We start from the raw sequence: 17,934 nt of genomic DNA, 5'->3' as shown, positions 1-17,934 counted from the left end.
TGTCCCCTTATCGGAACATCCCCGGGGCCTCCGGCCACTCCGGATTGTGGTCACTACTGCCGAAATGTCAAATTTCATGTCCGGTATCAAAAACCATTAAGTTTGATACCCATATTGCCCCAACTCTTACGGTCCGGCAAATGTCCCCCCATCGGAACATCCGCGGGGCCTCCGGCCACTCCGGATTGTGGCCACTATTGCCGAAATGTAAAATTTTATGCCCAGTATCAAAAACCATAAAGTTTGATACCCATATTGCCCCAACTCTTACGGTCCGGCAAATGTCCCCCCATCGGAACATCCGCGGGGCCTCCGGCCACTCCGGATTGTGGCCACTACTGCCGAAATGTCGAATTTCATGTCTGGTATCAAAAACCATAAAGGTTGATACCTATATTGCCCCAACTCTTACGGTCCGGCAAATGTCCCCCCATCGGAACATCCCCAGGGCCTCCGGACACTCCAGGTGGTGGCCACTACTGCCAAAATGTCAAATTTCATGTCCAGTATCAAAATCCCTAAAGTTTGATACCCATATTGCCCCAACTCTTACGATTCGGCAAATGTCCCCCCATCGGAACATCCGCGGGGCCTCCGGCCACTCCGGATTGTGGTCACTACTACCGAAACATCAAATTTCATGTCCAGTATCAAAAACCATAAAGTTTGATACCCATATTGCCCCAACTCTTATGGTTCCGCAAATGTCCCCTTATCGGAACATCCCCGGGGCCTCCGGCCACTCCAGGTGGTGAACACTACTGCCAAAATGTCAAATTTCATGTCCAGTATCAAAAACCATAAAGTTTGATACCCATATTGCCCCAACTCTTACGGTCCGGCAAATGTCCCCCCATCGGAACATCCGCGGGGCCTCCGGCCACTCCAGATTGTGACCACTACTGCCGAAATGTCAAATTTCATATCCAGTATCAAAAACCATAAAGTTTGATACCCATATTGCCCCAACTCTTACGGTCCGGCAAATGTCCCCCCATCGGAACATCCGCGGGGCCTCCGGCCACTCCGGATTGTGGCCACTACTGTCAAAATGTCAAATTTCATGTCCGGTATCAAAAACCATAAAGTTTGATACCCATATTGCCCCAACTCTTACGGTCCGGCAAATGTCCCCCCATCGGAACATCCGCGGGGCCTCCGGCCACTCCGGATTGTGACCACTACTGCCGAAATGTCAAATTTCATATCCAGTATCAAAAACCATAAAGTTTGATACCCATATTGCCCCAACTCTTACGGTCCGGCAAATGTCCCCCCATCGGAACATCCGCGGGGCCTCCGGCCACTCCGGATTGTGGCCACTACTGTCAAAATGTCAAATTTCATGTCCGGTATCAAAAACCATAAAGTTTGATACCCATATTGCCACAACTCTTACGGTCCGGCAAATGTCCCCCCATCGGAACATCCGCGGGGCCTCCGGCCACTCCGGATTGTGGCCACTACTGCCGAAATGTCAAATTTCATGTCCAGTATCAAAATCCTTAAAGTTTGATACCCATATTCCCCCAACTCTTACGATTCGGCAAATGTCCCCCCATCGGAACATCCGCGGGGTCTCCGGCCACTCCGGATTGTGGCCACTACTGCCAAAATGTCAAATTTAATGTCCGGTATCAAAAACCATAAAGTTTGATACCCATATTGCCCCAACTCTTATGGTTCCGCAAATGTCCCCTTATCGGAACATCCCCGGGGCCTCCGGCCACTCCGGATTGTGGTCACTACTGCCGAAATGTCAAATTTCATGTCCGGTATCAAAAACCATTAAGTTTGATACCCATATTGCCCCAACTCTTACGGTCCGGCAAATGTCCCCCCATCGGAACATCCGCGGGGCCTCCGGCCACTCCGGATTGTGGCCACTATTGCCGAAATGTAAAATTTTATGCCCAGTATCAAAAACCATAAAGTTTGATACCCATATTGCCCCAACTCTTACGGTCCGGCAAATGTCCCCCCATCGGAACATCCGCGGGGCCTCCGGCCACTCCGGATTGTGGCCACTACTGCCGAAATGTCGAATTTCATGTCTGGTATCAAAAACCATAAAGGTTGATACCCATATTGCCCCAACTCTTACGGTCCGGCAAATGTCCCCCCATCGGAACATCCCCGGGGCCTCCGGACACTCCAGGTGGTGGCCACTACTGCCAAAATGTCAAATTTCATGTCCAGTATCAAAATCCCTAAAGTTTGATACCCATATTGCCCCAACTCTTACGATTCGGCAAATGTCCCCCCATCGGAACATCCCCGGGGCCTCCGGCCACTCCGGATTGTGGTCACTACTACCGAAACATCAAATTTCATGTCCAGTATCAAAAACCATAAAGTTTGATACCCATATTGCCCCAACTCTTATGGTTCCGCAAATGTCCCCTTATCGGAACATCCCCGGGGCCTCCGGCCACTCCAGGTGGTGAACACTACTGCCAAAATGTCAAATTTCATGTCCAGTATCAAAAACCATAAAGTTTGATACCCATATTGCCCCAACTCTTACGGTCCGGCAAATGTCCCCCCATCGGAACATCCGCGGGGCCTCCGGCCACTCCGGATTGTGGCCACTATTGCCGAAATGTAAAATTTTATGCCCAGTATCAAAAACCATAAAGTTTGATACCCATATTGCCCCAACTCTTACGGTCCGGCAAATGTCCCCCCATCGGAACATCCGCGGGGCCTCCGGCCACTCCGGATTGTGGCCACTACTGCCGAAATGTCGAATTTCATGTCTGGTATCAAAAACCATAAAGGTTGATACCCATATTGCCCCAACTCTTACGGTCCGGCAAATGTCCCCCCATCGGAACATCCCCAGGGCCTCCGGACACTCCAGGTGGTGGCCACTACTGCCAAAATGTCAAATTTCATGTCCAGTATCAAAATCCCTAAAGTTTGATACCCATATTGCCCCAACTCTTACGGTCCGGCAAATGTCCCCCCATCGGAACATCCGCGGGGCCTCCGGCCACTCCGGATTGTGGCCACTACTGTCAAAATGTCAAATTTCATGTCCGGTATCGAAAACCATAAAGTTTGATACCCATATTGCCACAACTCTTACGGTCCGGAAAATGTCCCCCCATCGGAACATCCGCGGGGCCTCCGGCCACTCCAGGTGGTGGCCAGTTCCAATGATCGACTCACGCGACCGGCATGTCTTAGCTGGTCCTTGCCTCCAAGCCATCTGCTCCCGGACCTCCAGGCCGTCTGCTACCGGGCCACCAGGCCATCTGCTTCTGATGTGTCCTCGTCGTCGTCCAGCAATAGAATGAATTTTCGGGACCGACCGAGCCGAGTTTTGTTGGCTCGTCGACGATCCGAAAATTATGAGGTGGAGTGGGGGAGATTTTAGATACATCAATCTCACGTCTCTCGATCGACTGATTGGGAAACGTTCGTTCATCCAACCAGCGTGCACCAAAAGAGGGGAAATTTGCCGAGAGGGGAATTCGTCACGTAACGTTTTCGCTTCGCGAAAATTTTGGATTGACACCACGTATAGAAACCTTAGGACAAAGTTCTTTGTCAAAAAAACAATTTAAATAACATCGAAAATCTGACAACGTAGATTTGTTCTTAGATAGTTTACTAACATTTTCCCAAAATATGGGGAATTTTGATGAACACAACCTTAAATGCAAATATTTTTTAAAATTCAAATGAAACTAGAATGATGCTCAAATACAACTGAAAATATAAGAAAAATAATTTTTCGAGAGGTCATTTTTGGCCAGAAACGTACCTCAACTTTAGACAGCTGCCAAAATAACAGGATTTGTTCTAGGAACGAGATTTTTTCAGCGAAGTCATCTTAAGATGTCCCCTACACAACCCTTTTAACAGAATTAAGTTTCATTGAGAAGAATCTGAGAAATGGTAAAATCCGTAAAAAATCACTTTGACCCAATCTCACCCCCAGACCCAATGTCACCCCCACCGACGGTTCTTAAAATTCTTAAAATTTTTAAAATTCTTAAAATTCTCAAAATTCTTAAAATTATTAAAATTCTTAAAATTCTTAAAATTCTTAAAACTCTTAAAATTCTTAAAATTCTTAAAATTCTTAAAATTCTTAAAATTCTTAAAAATTCTTAAAATTCTTGAAATTCTTAAAATTCTTAAAATTCTTAAAATTCTTAAAAATTCTTAAAATTCTTAATTTTTTTTGAATTTGTTTTAATATTCTTAGAATTTTCAAAGCTCTTAAAATGTATAACTCTTAAATTTTTAAAATTCTTAAAAATTTTAAATTTTTTAAGTTCTTAAAATTCCACAAATTCCAACAAAAATTTTCAAGATTTTAAAACTCTATAAATTCTTCAAAAATTCTTAGAATTCCGTGAAATTCCGTGAAATTCCTTAAATTAAATTTCTTAAAAGGAAATTTATAAAAATTCCATAAAAAAATTATAATATTTGCAGAATTCCTTAAAAAATTCCTTTGCGTAAAATTTCTTTAAAATTCCATAAAACTCCTGAAAACTTTCATAAATTTCCGTGAAATTTCTCGAAATTCATTAAAATTCATTGTCCAATCCTTATTTTTTTTAAATTCTTTCATATGTTTCATATGTTTACAGGACCTATTAAAAAAAATCTCCAAACATATTTTTTGAAGTTTATGTCCCTCGACTCTGACCATCATTAAAATGCATTTTACACCTATCCAGTTATTCTATTTCATTACAACTTTTAGGTTTTTTGAAAAAATATTTTTTTGCCCCCTGATATTCGGACCACTTTTGAAAGAGTGGCGACATAAACATTGAAATATATTTACATTTTCCTTAACATTCCAGAAATTTCTTTAAAAAATCCTCAAAATTCCTTAAAATTTCTTAGAATTTCTACAAATTTCTTCAATTTTTTTCAATTTTATTCAATTTTTTAATTTTTTTTTTCAAATTTCTTCAATTTTTTTCAAAATTCTTTAAATTTCTTCAAATTTTAAGATTCTTTAACATTACTGAAAATTCCATAATCCGTTTCGCGGTGCCTGTCCGTCGGGACGCATTTTTTTTTTTTCGCGTTCCGGTTTCGTCGATCGTCGTCGGTGTGTATTTCGGGTGAGTGCGTGCGTGTGTGTGTGAAGGTGCGGCTAGCTCTGGTTGTCACGATGACAGCAGAGCTGAGCCAGTCCGTTTCGCGGTGCCTGTCCGTCGGGACGCATTTTTTTTTCTCGCGTTCCGGTTTCGTCGATCGTCGTCGGTGTGTATTTCGGGTGAGTGCGTGCGCGTGTGTGTGAAGGTGCGGCTAGCTCTGGTTGTCACGATGACAGCAGAGCTGAGCCAGTCCGTTTCGCGGTGCCTGTCCGTCGGGACGCATTTTTTTTTTTCGCGTTCCGGTTTCGTCGATCGTCGTCGGTGTGTATTTCGGGTGAGTGCGTGCGTGTGTGTGTGAAGGTGCGGCTAGCTCTGGTTGTCACGATGAAAGCAGAGCTGAGCCAGTCCGTTTCGCGGTGCCTGTCCGTCGGGACGCATTTTTTTTTTCTCGCGTTCCGGTTTCGTCGATCGTCGTCGGTGTGTATTTCGGGTGAGTGCGTGCGTGTGTGTGTGAAGGTGCGGCTAGCTCTGGTTGTCACGATGACAGCAGAGCTGAGCCAGTCCGTTTCGCGGTGCCTGTCCGTCGGGACGCATTTTTTTTTTCTCGCGTTCCGGTTTCGTCGATCGTCGTCGGTGTGTATTTCGGGTGAGTGAGTGCGTGTGTGTGTGAAGGTGCGGCTAGCTCTGGTTGTCACGATGACAGCGAAGCTGAGCCAGTCCGTTTCGCGGTGCCTGTCCGTCGGGACGCATTTTTTTTCGCATTCCGGTTTCGTCGATCGTCGTCGGTGTGTATTTCGGGTGAGTGCGTGCGCGTGTGTGTGAAGGTGCGGCTAGCTCTGGTTGTCACGATGACAGCAGAGCTGAGCCAGTCCGTTTCGCGGTGCCTGTCCGTCGGGACGCATTTTTTTTTTCTCGCGTTCCGGTTTCGTCGATCGTCGTCGGTGTGTATTTCGGGTGAGTGCGTGCGCGTGTGTGTGAAGGTGCGGCTAGCTCTGGTTGTCACGATGACAGCGAAGCTGAGCCAGTCCGTTTCGCGGTGCCTGTCCGTCGGGACGCATTTTTTTTTTCGCGTTCCGGTTTCGTCGATCGTTGTCGGTGTGTATTTCGGGTGAGTGCGTGCGCGTGTGTGTGAAGGTGCGGCTAGCTCTGGTTGTCACGATGACAGCAGAGCTGAGCCAGTCCGTTTCGCGGTGCCTGTCCGTCGGGACGCATTTTTTTTTTCTCGCGTTCCGGTTTCGTCGATCGTCGTCGGTGTGTATTTCGGGTGAGTGCGTGCGTGTGTGTGTGAAGGTGCGGCTAGCTCTGGTTGTCACGATGACAGCAGAGCTGAGCCAGTCCGTTTCGCGGTGCCTGTCCGTCGGGACGCATTTTTTTTTCGCGTTCCGGTTTCGTCGATCGTCGTCGGTGTGTATTTCGGGTGAGTGCGTGCGTGTGTGTGTGAAGGTGCGGCTAGCTCTGGTTGTCACGATGACAGCGAAGCTGAGCCAGTCCGTTTCGCGGTGCCTGTCCGTCGGGACGCATTTTTTTTTCGCGTTCCGGTTTCGTCGATCGTCGTCGGTGTGTATTTCGGGTGAGTGCGTGCGCGTGTGTGTGAAGGTGCGGCTAGCTCTGGTTGTCACGATGACAGCAGAGCTGAGCCAGTCCGTTTCGCGGTGCCTGTCCGTCGGGACGCATTTTTTTTTTCGCGTTCCGGTTTCGTCGATCGTCGTCAGTGTGTTTTTCTCGTTAGTGATGTATTTGATACACATCACAGCCGGGTTTCTTTGTTCTATGATTTGTAATTGTTTTACGGGAAGATTCGTTTTAAATTGCGTTAGCCAAATATGAATTATCATTCAATTCGACTATTCGTTTTTCGCGAATCGTGGCGACAAATCTTGTTTCAACGTGATTGTTCAAGTCCTTCAGATAACATCATAACTTATCAGTCATTTATTGGTCGCTCATATTATAATAATTTAAAAGTATAAATAGTCTCAGGTCAACTCTACGTAAATATGTAACGCTGAGTTTAATATTTCACCTTTTAAACACACATAATTTTGATTCTATCTTTCCACAGCCGGCTGTCTAAGATTGAATCATTTATGCTAAACTCATCACCAAATAACCGGGAATGGTCTCATCCGCATTGTTTGCCTTGAGAATACATAATACATCACCTTATTTAACGAAATTCATTGATTATTGGGCCACATCATCATCCTCTATGATGAATCCTGGCCATTACCCTTTCCCACTAACAAAATCCCAAGTAGAAGTAGTTTTCCGGCACACGCGGGGGTGTGGATATCGTATAGAACCCACCCTTGGTAGCAGCCTGTGCTAACTAACATTCCCGTCCCATCCCCTCGAGATCTACAAACTGACATGGCGGGCGCCGTTGGTGGCCAACGACTGTTTCCTGTTCGCACCGACTCTAGTTTTGATGATCGTGATGTTTTATCTTTTCAGCGCATTCATGCATGCTGTTGATAAGGGAAACATCATTTGATCGTTGAAGCGTGTGACCGGTTGTGCTGATGGGATATTACGGTCCTGTTCAGCAACGGAGAAGGACAACCATGGGTGGTCTCTCATGCTCATGCTCATGCTCATGCTCATGCTCATTACTGAAAATTCCATAATATTTCTTAAAATTCGTTTAAATTCCTTAAAATTTGTAAAAAAAAATCCTAAAATTTCGTCAAATTCCTTAAATTTCTCCAAATTTTTTTGGTATGTTAAATTTTCTAAAAATTTCATTCAATTCCTTAAAATTTCTTAAAATACCTTAAAATTCATAAAATTTCTCAAAATTCCTTAAAATGTCTTAAAATTTCTTAAAATGTCTTAAAATTTCTTAAAACGTCTTTAAATTTCTTTAAAAAAAATCCTCTAAATTCCGTGAAATTTCTTGATATACTTTAAAACATTTTCAAAATACTTTAAAATTCCTTAAATTATTTCAACTCCTGACAATGGCTAAAAATTTCTTTATTTTTTTTTAAATTCTCAAAAATTTCATTAAAATTTCTAAAATTTCTAAAAATTCTTAAAATTCCTCAAAATTCTTCAAAATGTCATAAAATTTCTTAAAACGTCTTAAAATTTATATAGAAAAAAAAATTCTTTTAAATTCCGTGAAATTTTTTGAAATGAGCATGAGCATGAGCATGAGAGACCACCCATGGTTGTCCTTCTCCGTTGCTGAACAGGACCGTAATATCCCATCAGCACAACTGGTCACACGCTTCAACGATCAAATGATGTTTCCCTTATCAACAGCATGCATGAATGCGCTGAAAAGATAAAACATCACGATCATCAATACTAGAGCCGGTGCGAATAGGAAACAGTCGTTGGCCACCAACGGCGCCCGCCATGTCAGTTTGTAGATCTCGAGGGGATGGGACGGGAATGTTAGTTAGCACAGGCTGCTACCAAGGGTGGGTTCTATACGATATCCACACCCCCGCGTGTGCCGGAAAACTACTTCTACTTGGGATTTTGTTAGTGGGGAAGGGTAATGGCCAGGATTCATCATAGAGGATGATGATGTGGCCCAATAATCAATGAATTTTGTTGAATAGGGTGATGTATTATGTTATCTCAAGGCAAACAATCGGATGATGCGGATGAGACCGTTCCCGGTTATTTGGTGTTGAGTTTAACATAAATGATTCAATCTTAGACAGCCGGCTGTGGAAAGATAGAATCAAAATTATGTGTGATTAAAAGGTGAAATATTAAACTCAGCGTAACATATTTACGTAGAGTTGCCCTGAGACTATTTATACTTTTAAATTATTATAAGATGAGCGACCAATTAATGACTGAAGAGTTATGATGTTATCTGAAGGACTTGAACAATCGCGTTGAAACAATATTTGTCGCCGTGATTCGCGGGAAACGAATGGTCGAATTGAATGATAATTTATATTTTGCTGACGCAATTTAAAAAGAATCTTCCCGTGAAACAATTGCAAATCATAGAACAAAGAAATCCGACTGTGATGTGTATCAAATACAAGACTAACGAGAAAAACACACCGACGACGATGGACGAAAACGGAACGCGAAAAAAAATGCGTCCCGACGGACAGGCACCTCGAAACGAACTGGCTCAGCTCTGCTGTCATCGTGACAACCAGAGCTAGCCGCACCTTCACACACACACGCACGAACTCACCCGAAATACACACCGACGACGATCGACGAAAACGGAACGCGAAAAAAATGCGTCCCGACGGACAGGCATCGCGAAACGAACTGGCTCAGCTCTGCTGTCATCGTGACAACCAGAGCTAGCCGCACCTTCACACACACACGCACGAACTCACCCGAAATACACACCGACGACGATCGATGAAAACGGAACGCGAAAATAAATGCGTCCCGACGGACAGGCATCGCGAAACGAACTGGCTCAGCTCTGCTGTCATCGTGACAACCAGAGCTAGCCGCACCTTCACACACACACGCACGAACTCACCCGAAATACACACCGACGACGATCGACGAAAACGGAACGCGAAAAAAATGCGTCCCGACGGACAGGCATCGCGAAACGAACTGGCTCAGCTCTGCTGTCATCGTGACAACCAGAGCTAGCCGCACCTTCACACACACACGCACGAACTCACCCGAAATACACACCGACGACGATCGATGAAAACGGAACGCGAAAATAAATGCGTCCCGACGGACAGGCATCGCGAAACGAACTGGCTCAGCTCTGCTGTCATCGTGACAACCAGAGCTAGCCGCACCTTCACACACACACGCACGAACTCACCCGAAATACACACCGACGACGATCGATGAAAACGGAACGCGAAAATAAATGCGTCCCGACAGACAGGCACCTCGAAACGAACTCAATTCCGTGAAATTTTTTGAAATTCCTTAAAATTTCTCAAAATTTTTTAAAATTCACTAAAACTTTTTGAAATGCCATAAACTTCTTTAAAATTTGTTATCATTCCCCAATAAAAAAAAAAAAACAAAAAATCCTCAAAATTCCTAAAAAAAATAAAATAAAATCTATTTTTTTTTTAAATCCCGAAAATTTCAAAATAATCTCAAAAAATTCTAAAAATTTCTTAAAAATTCCTTAAAATTTCTAAAAATTTAAAAAAATGTACAATTCGTAAAACGACTATAATTTGTAAAATGAGTAAAATTCCTTAAATTCGTCAAATTCTTATAATTCTTGAGGTTTTTTATTATTCTTAAAGTTTTTAAGGCTGTTGCAAATATTGTTCAAAGTTCATGTCTGACATCTTCTTTTTTTCAATTTTTAATTTAAAAAAAATGCATCGAATTTTAAAATTTCCCAATTCTGATTTTTTTTAAAATTTTTGACATATTTTTTTTGAATTTCTTTTTTATTTTTGAAGTTTTCAAGTCAGATTCAGAAATTTGATGTTTTGAAATGTTGATATGTTTAGATTCTTGAATTCTTGTTTTTTTTTCAATCATAAGTTTTACATTTTTTAAGAATTGTGTTTTGAATTTCAAAATTATTACAAATTTTCAGCACTTTCTGCGTTCTGCAGATTCTGCATTTTGAGATTTGGCCTCAAAGGCAGTTTAGAATATTTAAAGGTTTTTTTCATTAATTTCACTCGCATAAACAAATCAAAATTATTCAAGATTATTTGATTACTCACCTCAGGTGACAGAAGTCCTCCGGAGGAACTTCTCCGGTTAAGCTGAAATCCGCCCGGATTGGGATCAATCGACTCGATCTCGAGTGATGGCGTTTCCGCGAGATTCCTAAAAAAAATTAAAATATTATTCATGTTTGAATATTTTATTAATTTGACACGTAAACATTTTTTGTTCAAAAAACTTAAGCAAACAAGTAAATTTTAATCCGAAAAAAAAACAAATGTTTAACAGAAAGAAAATTAACAGCATCGTCTTCAGCCTTTTTTCGACAATCGCGCTTACTCACCCAATGCTGCCGATTCGGTTTGGCATCTGAATCGGCGTCAGATGGGCAAGATGTTTGTTCTTCCGGATGGACGCCGATCTGGTCGAGGCAAATGTGGGCGCAGTGCATCTGAGTGTGATTTGGTTGCGTTGTTGTTATTTTTGATGATGTTTTGATAGGCGCAGAAGTGTTTTTTTTTAAGATGCCACAGCGAAAAGGAATAATGAAGTGAAAAATAAATTAACCAGCGCAAAAAAGAAACAATAAAAAGAGAGGAATAACACAAGTTAACAAAGTAAATGAAGGTAACAAATGAACGAGAAAAAACTAACAAATTTAAAACAAAACAAGCGAGAAAAAAAATGTCACTCACTCTGACTCCGAGTTGATGGTCGGGGTGTTGCAGCTGGCGGAACTTTGCTGAGAGGTGAGCGTCTTGCTGACGTGCCGATCCGCCGGCATGCTGATGCTGCGCGCAAACTCTGCGGTGCTCATGGTGGCCGCGGCGGAAGCCGCCCCGGTGGCCGATCCGGACGGGATGGCGGAGATTGAGGCGCGCATCTTTTTGTGTTTGCTGAAAGGAACGGACGAAAAGGGGTGTGGAATGGTAAGTGATTGAATTATCGTCAAACAATTTATATCAGATAATTTCGAAGTCGTGATCGTGCTTTCTGTCTTACTTCAATTTTGGGCCAAGTTGAGTTAAGGACGCAGTTTTGTGTAGCTTTTCGGTTTCAATCCTGAGATATTCAACAAAAACTTAAAAAAATGTTGCCAGTGCGACAACTGACCAAAGGGAATTTAGTCAGAGGACCTTTGTCACACGTACAAGCCCGACTACCGTTAAAAGTTTAAATTATAACTCAGGACTCCGGCAACTAAAGTCAACCAAACTTTGGGACAATTTGACCCTTTTATTGTTTAAACAACTGCTGCATAAATTCACAGAAAATATTCAAAATTATATGTTTGAAAAAAGGGGGGAACAAAATAAATATTTTTTTAAAGAATGGATAAATTCCATAGTAATGTAAGTCAGATTTTTTAAAGAACTGCTCATGTTTTAAAGAATGGAAAAACACACAAATATTTAGCAAAACTATTGATGTTTCAAAGAATAGATAATTTTGCAAATCAAATTAGATAAAGATAAATTCGCTTTCAAACTTCTTAGTTTTGAGAATTTTTCTTGCTTGTGTCCTCTTACGACTTTTTGCTTACTTTCTCTTTTTTGTTCATCCGACCTTTTGTCTCACATCCTAATCATTCATACCTCTAGAAGTAAATATGCTATTTAAAAATCAACGGCTACAATTAATTTTCTACACTAAAGGACCACACCTTCTGTTTATGCGTACTTCAAGAATGAAATAACTGATTTTTCTTTTTTTTTAATTACGATTGTATTTTTTGTTGTTTGCAATGTTTTTTTCCCATAATAATTTTTTGTCCTTTTTGCTTACCTACTTTTAATTTTTTTTTTGCCTTTTCGGCGAAACGACATTCGGCGAAAGACCCGCACCCGCTTCACACATTAACCTTGTTGGACATTTTGTGACGAAGAAAAAAATATATTATTATCTAAATATGTTCTTTGTCATACTGGGCATGTCTGTAACATACCCACCTGCACCTCGTTCTCTTATTTTTTTATGGACCGCACTGGTTTGGGTCCAACAAAAAGATTTTGTATAGTTATTCCATGAAACAGCCAAATTTTCAGTTGAGTCAGCTAATTAAAAAAAAAAACATTTTCCAACCTAAAAGTCCAAAAAGTCCAATTCTATAGTAGAGCAGAGAATCTAGCCAAAAGATATAAGTTCTATGGTAAAATATTTATTCAAACCATTTTGAGATTTTAAAGTGGTCTGTTTGATGATTATAATCATATTAAGCATGTTTGGACTCGTTTCAAAATATTCGTAATTTTTGTAAACTTTTGGTATTTAGACCCCCCTGTGTCACGGTCTTTTTCAATACCTTTAACATGGGCTGTCAAATTTTCAGTGTCAGTATTTTAAGTACCTATTTTAAAAATTTAATGTACATAAACTATTTCAAGCATTGAATGATTAATATTTGATATTTAATAGCATTTTAAATATCTTAAATATTTTGAGTATCTAAAGTATTCAAAGTATTTAAAGTCATTAAACTATTTAAAGTATATAATGAATTTAACGTATTTCAAGTATTTAAGGTATTTAAAATACCTAGTTCAAATTAATTAAAGTATTAAAAGTATTAAAAGTGTTTAATGTACTAAAAGTTTTAGAATTATAAAAAGTATTGAGAGTTTTTTAAGTATTTTTAGTATGTAATGTATTCTAAATATTTTATGTTTTTGAGTATTTTAAGCATTATAAATTTTAACCTTTTCAAGTATTTTAAGTATTTAAGCATTTTGAGCATTTTAAGGTTTTAATAGTAGTTTATGCAACAAGTTGCAAAAAGAGGATTTTTTCAGCACGAGTCGTACATTTATCTAACGAGGTTCACCGAGTTAGATAAATACGACGAGTGATGAAAAATAAAGTTTTGCAACGGGTTCCATACAACGTTTTTTGCAATTCCGAGAAACACCCTTTGGACAGAATTAGGACAAATGTCCATGCATTGAGTCAATGAATCGTTCAAATCAAAAAAATGTTGAAAAGAATAACTTTTCCTAACAAGTGCTGAAAAGTTCAACTTTTCAGCACCCGTTTCAGTGCTGAAAAGTATAACTTTTCAGCATTTGTTTTGAAAATGGTTACTATTCGATTCTGTTATTTTTGGTACAGAAAAGTAGGCTGTTTCGTCGTTCAAGAATGACAGGAAAAGTAAGTAATTACACGACGGAATTGCAAAAAGTATATTTAAGTATTTCAATTATTATTTTATTTTTTTATTTTAAGGATTTTATTTGAATAGTTTCATGTTTTCAAAGTATTTTAAGAATTTTATTTATTTTAAATATTTTAATAGTTTAAAGTTTTTCAAGTACTTTAAATATTTTATGCATTTTAAGTATTTTGAGAATTTTAATATTTATAATATTTTAAGTATTATAAAGTATTTTAAAACTATTTTAAAAGTATTTTTAAAGTATTTTAGGTATTTTAAGTATTTTAAGTATTTCAAGTATTTAAAGTATTTAAAGTATTTAAAGGATTTAAAGTATTTAAAGTATTTAAAGTATTTAAAGTATTTAAAGTATTTAAAGTATTTAAAGTATTTAAAGTATTTAAAGTATTTAAAGTATTTTAAGTATTTTAAGTATTTTAAGTATTTTAAGTATTTTAAGTATTTTAAGTATTTTAAGTATTTTAAGTATTTTAAGTATTTTAAGTATTTTAAGTATTTTATGTATTTTAAGTATTTTAAGTATTTTATGTATTTTAAATATTTTAAGTATTTTAAGTTTTTTAAGTATTTAAGGTATTTCACTGATTTTAAGTATTTTAAGTATTTGAAAGGGTTACATACATGTAAAAAATCACAAAATTTCATGTTACAGAAAATTTATTGAATCCACTTAATAGAAGACTTTCAATCACTCTTGAAAGTTTCTTGAAGATATTACATGATTAAACTGAGTTAGAGACGATTTTAAGCTCAACATTTTGCCGTGCGCAAAGCGGACTGTCAAACCTTCTGAGCGTTTTTCTCGAAACAGCGAGTTGATATACGGGTGCCACAACATCTCGAGATGGGATGGACCAAATTGGCAGAAATCTGAAGTGAGAACTCTCAAGACATATCCCGTGTGCATGACGAAGCCCGATTTTTAAATTTAGCTTTTTTAAAAAATGCAAAAATCAAAAACTGACGATTTTTTTTTGCATGAAAAACACAAAAATATTTTTATCTTTTTTTAATTATTTTTTTTTAGATCGTGACAGGACCGGTTTAACGAGTCTTCCCCAAAATTTTGAGTCGATTTGGTCAAGGCAGTGTTAAGATATCGTGGCACACGTTTTTTGAAACTGCTTTTTCAAATAGCTTTATCTATGATACAATCAAATGTCTTAATTTTTTTTATGAAAGATGAACATGTTTATTTTAATGCCCTGAAAACAGATTTTAAATAAAATTAAGTGTGTGCTCACACCTACCTCTGACTTTTTTGTCGATTTACATGTATTTAACACCTTAAGAATTTTATTAATTTATAGCATTTGAAGTCCTTAAATTATTTCAAGTCGTTTGAGTATTTTAAGAATTTTTTAATTTTAAAGTATTTAAAGCATTTTAGGGATTTGAAGTATATCAGGTATTTCAAGTATTTCAAGTATTTCAAGTATTTCAAGTATTTTTTTTTTTTTATTATTTTAAGTTTTCAAGTATTATAAGTTCTTTAAGCATTTTAAATTTTCTAAGTTATTTAGGTAATTTAAGTAGTAAAAGTAAAAGTAAAAGTAAAACGGGGTGACTTTGATAGCCGGGGTGACTTTGATAGGTTTGCGATTTTTCCGCAAAATGAAGAGTACAATTAAAATACGTAAGGAATGGTTTAGAAACATACTGACCGTGATAGAGAAGTGTTCAAAGTACCTCAAGAAGAACTTTTCATAAAATGTTGACAAGTTTAAAAAGTTAGTTAACTATAGTTAAGAAAATGTTGATGAAAGTCATTATTTTAAACTTCTCTAAGTGTCATGATTTTCTCAATGAACATGATTTTTAATCGGAAAACAGAATGCATTTTCGGATTCTTTGGACAATTTTCCACTAGGAGAAGGTTAAAAAAGTTTGTAAATAATAAATAATATGTATTTTTGAAACATAATTTTAAAAAAATCACCAAATTTATAGGCAATTTCAGTATAACAAATTTCATGTAAAACGTGAAAACTTGTGATTCGTGCTTCGAATTCAGTATAAAATGCAATATAAATCGATAATTTTACAAACAAAACTAGTGTTAACAAATTTCAGGCAAAATTCCGACTTTTTAACAATTTTACCTAAAATTTATATGTATTTTGTTGAAAAAGCTTATAAACTTAGTTAACTTAACATAAACATTGATTTTTTTCTTACAAACTATATCAGCTACTTTAGTGATGGTACATTTAACGTAAAAATAAAGTTTGAACATCTTAAATATGATTTTAACAAGAAAAACTATGACTATCAAAGTCACCCGGAATTAAAACTAAGAATTTTTAACGTAACTATTTTTCTAAACACTATTGAAAAAACTTTTTTTCCAAAATTGTGCATGGACTTTTTGTGGCCTACCCCAGTACATGTTTTAAAAATAATAATATTGAGAAAACCCTTACCTGTTGGAAAATATTCTAAAAACAAATTGAAATCCTATCAAAGTCACCCCGGTTTACGGTATTTTAATTATTATATTATTTCATTATCATATTTATTTAACGCTTTTTTAGCTTTATAATTTTTTTAATAGTTTAAAGTATTTTAAGTATTTTATGCATTTTAAGTATTTTAAAAGATTATTTTTTTAAGTATTTTAAGTATTTAAGGTATTATATGTATTTTATGTATTCTGTGTATTTTATGTATAGTCCAGACTCGATTGTCCGGAAGCCTCGGAAAAATTTCACTTCGTATAATCGAAAGTTCGGATAATCGAATCACGAAAAAAAATGTTTTTCGTTGCCTAATTTTTTATTGTCGAGCTTAAGAGGCAGTATTTCTAGATTCTGCTCGGTTTGTTCTAGAGGTCGTATCGAGGTGCTCCGATTTGGATGAAACTTTCAGGGTTTGATTGTCTATACATGAGATGAACTCATGCCAAATATGAGCCCTCAACGACAAAGGGAAGTGGGGTAAAACGGGTATTGAAGTTTGAGGTCCAAAAAATATGAAAAATCTTAAAATTGCTCGCATTTCCGTAAAACTTCATCAATTCCAACTCACTTAGATGCATTCGAATGGTCTTTTGAAGCCCTTCAAAACGTGCTATAGACATCCAGGATTGGTTTGACTTTTTCTCATAGCTTTTGCAAATTACTGTTAAAAATGGATTTTTTTAAAACCTTAATATCTTTTTGCAACAGCCTCCAACACCCATACTCCCATGGGTCAAAAGTTAGGGAATTTCATGGACTATAAGCCTACGGTAATAACTTTTTGGCCAATCGCAGTTTTTGTCATAGTTTTTCGATTATTCTATAACAAACATTTTACAACGTTAGTTTTTGCCCTGTAGGTTCCCTTTAGCGGCACTTTTTGGTCCCAATTTTGTCATATTCGGAATCCTCGGAAAATTTCACGTTAGTTAGAAGTATTGGAGTTGTAATATTGCTTTAAAAAATAATTAAATAAAACATTTTTGAAAAAAGAAATAGATCTTATTTACCCTATGATCAATACGTCAAATGCTGTATCAAGTAGGCGAAAACTTGTTTTACCCTTAATCCGACGAAATGCTAAATAATATTTTAATTAATTCTAAATGGCATTTTTTACAATTGAATTCAAAATGACAACACCTCAACCTAATGTAAAATTTTCTGAGGATTCCGAATATGTCAAAATTGAAACCAAAAAGTGCCGCTATGGAGGCCTACAGGGCAAAAACTAACGTTGTAAAATTTTTGTTCCAGAAAAATCGTCAAACTATGAGAAAAACTGCAATTGGCCAAAAAGTTAATACCGTAGGCTTATAGTCCATGAAATTCCCTAACTTTTGACCTATGGGAGTATGGGTGTTGGAGGCTGTTGGGAAAAGTTATTAAGGTTTTTAAAAAATCCATTTTTAACAGTAATTTCCAAAAGCTATGAGAAAAAGTCAAACCAATCCTGGATGTCTATAGCACGTTTTGAAGGGCTTCAAAAGACCATTCGAATGCATCTAAAAGAGTTGGAATTGATGAAGTTTTACGAAAATGCGAGCAATTTTAAGATTTTTCATATTTTTTGGACCTCAAACTTCAAAGTCCGTTTTACTCCACTTACCTTTGTCGTAGAAGGCTCATATTTGGC

General features: G+C 37.9%; 1 protein-coding gene across 4 annotated transcripts in view; it reads right to left on the bottom strand.

Annotated features, from left to right (window-relative positions):
* Positions 1–17,934, bottom strand: part of LOC120427968 (mitogen-activated protein kinase kinase kinase 15) — a 60,084-nt gene that overhangs the window by 9,015 nt on the left and 33,135 nt on the right. For 3 of the 4 annotated variants that reach the window (XM_052707805.1, XM_052707806.1, XM_039592924.2), the window contains 3 exons: positions 11,366–11,566; positions 11,014–11,121; positions 10,727–10,832 (listed from right to left, as the gene is read on the bottom strand). In XM_052707805.1, coding sequence (XP_052563765.1) covers positions 10,727–10,832; positions 11,014–11,121; positions 11,366–11,566 — 415 coding nt within the window. The remainder of the gene's footprint in view (positions 1–10,726; positions 10,833–11,013; positions 11,122–11,365; positions 11,567–17,934) is intronic. The other variant, XM_052707809.1, reaches the window with a different exon arrangement.

This window comes from Culex pipiens, chromosome 1 (assembly GCF_016801865.2).
Source record: "Culex pipiens pallens isolate TS chromosome 1, TS_CPP_V2, whole genome shotgun sequence".
Lineage (NCBI taxonomy): Eukaryota > Metazoa > Arthropoda > Insecta > Diptera > Culicidae > Culex > Culex pipiens.
Note: the sequence above shows the minus strand (reverse complement) of the source record. Positions and strands in the feature narration are given on the sequence as shown.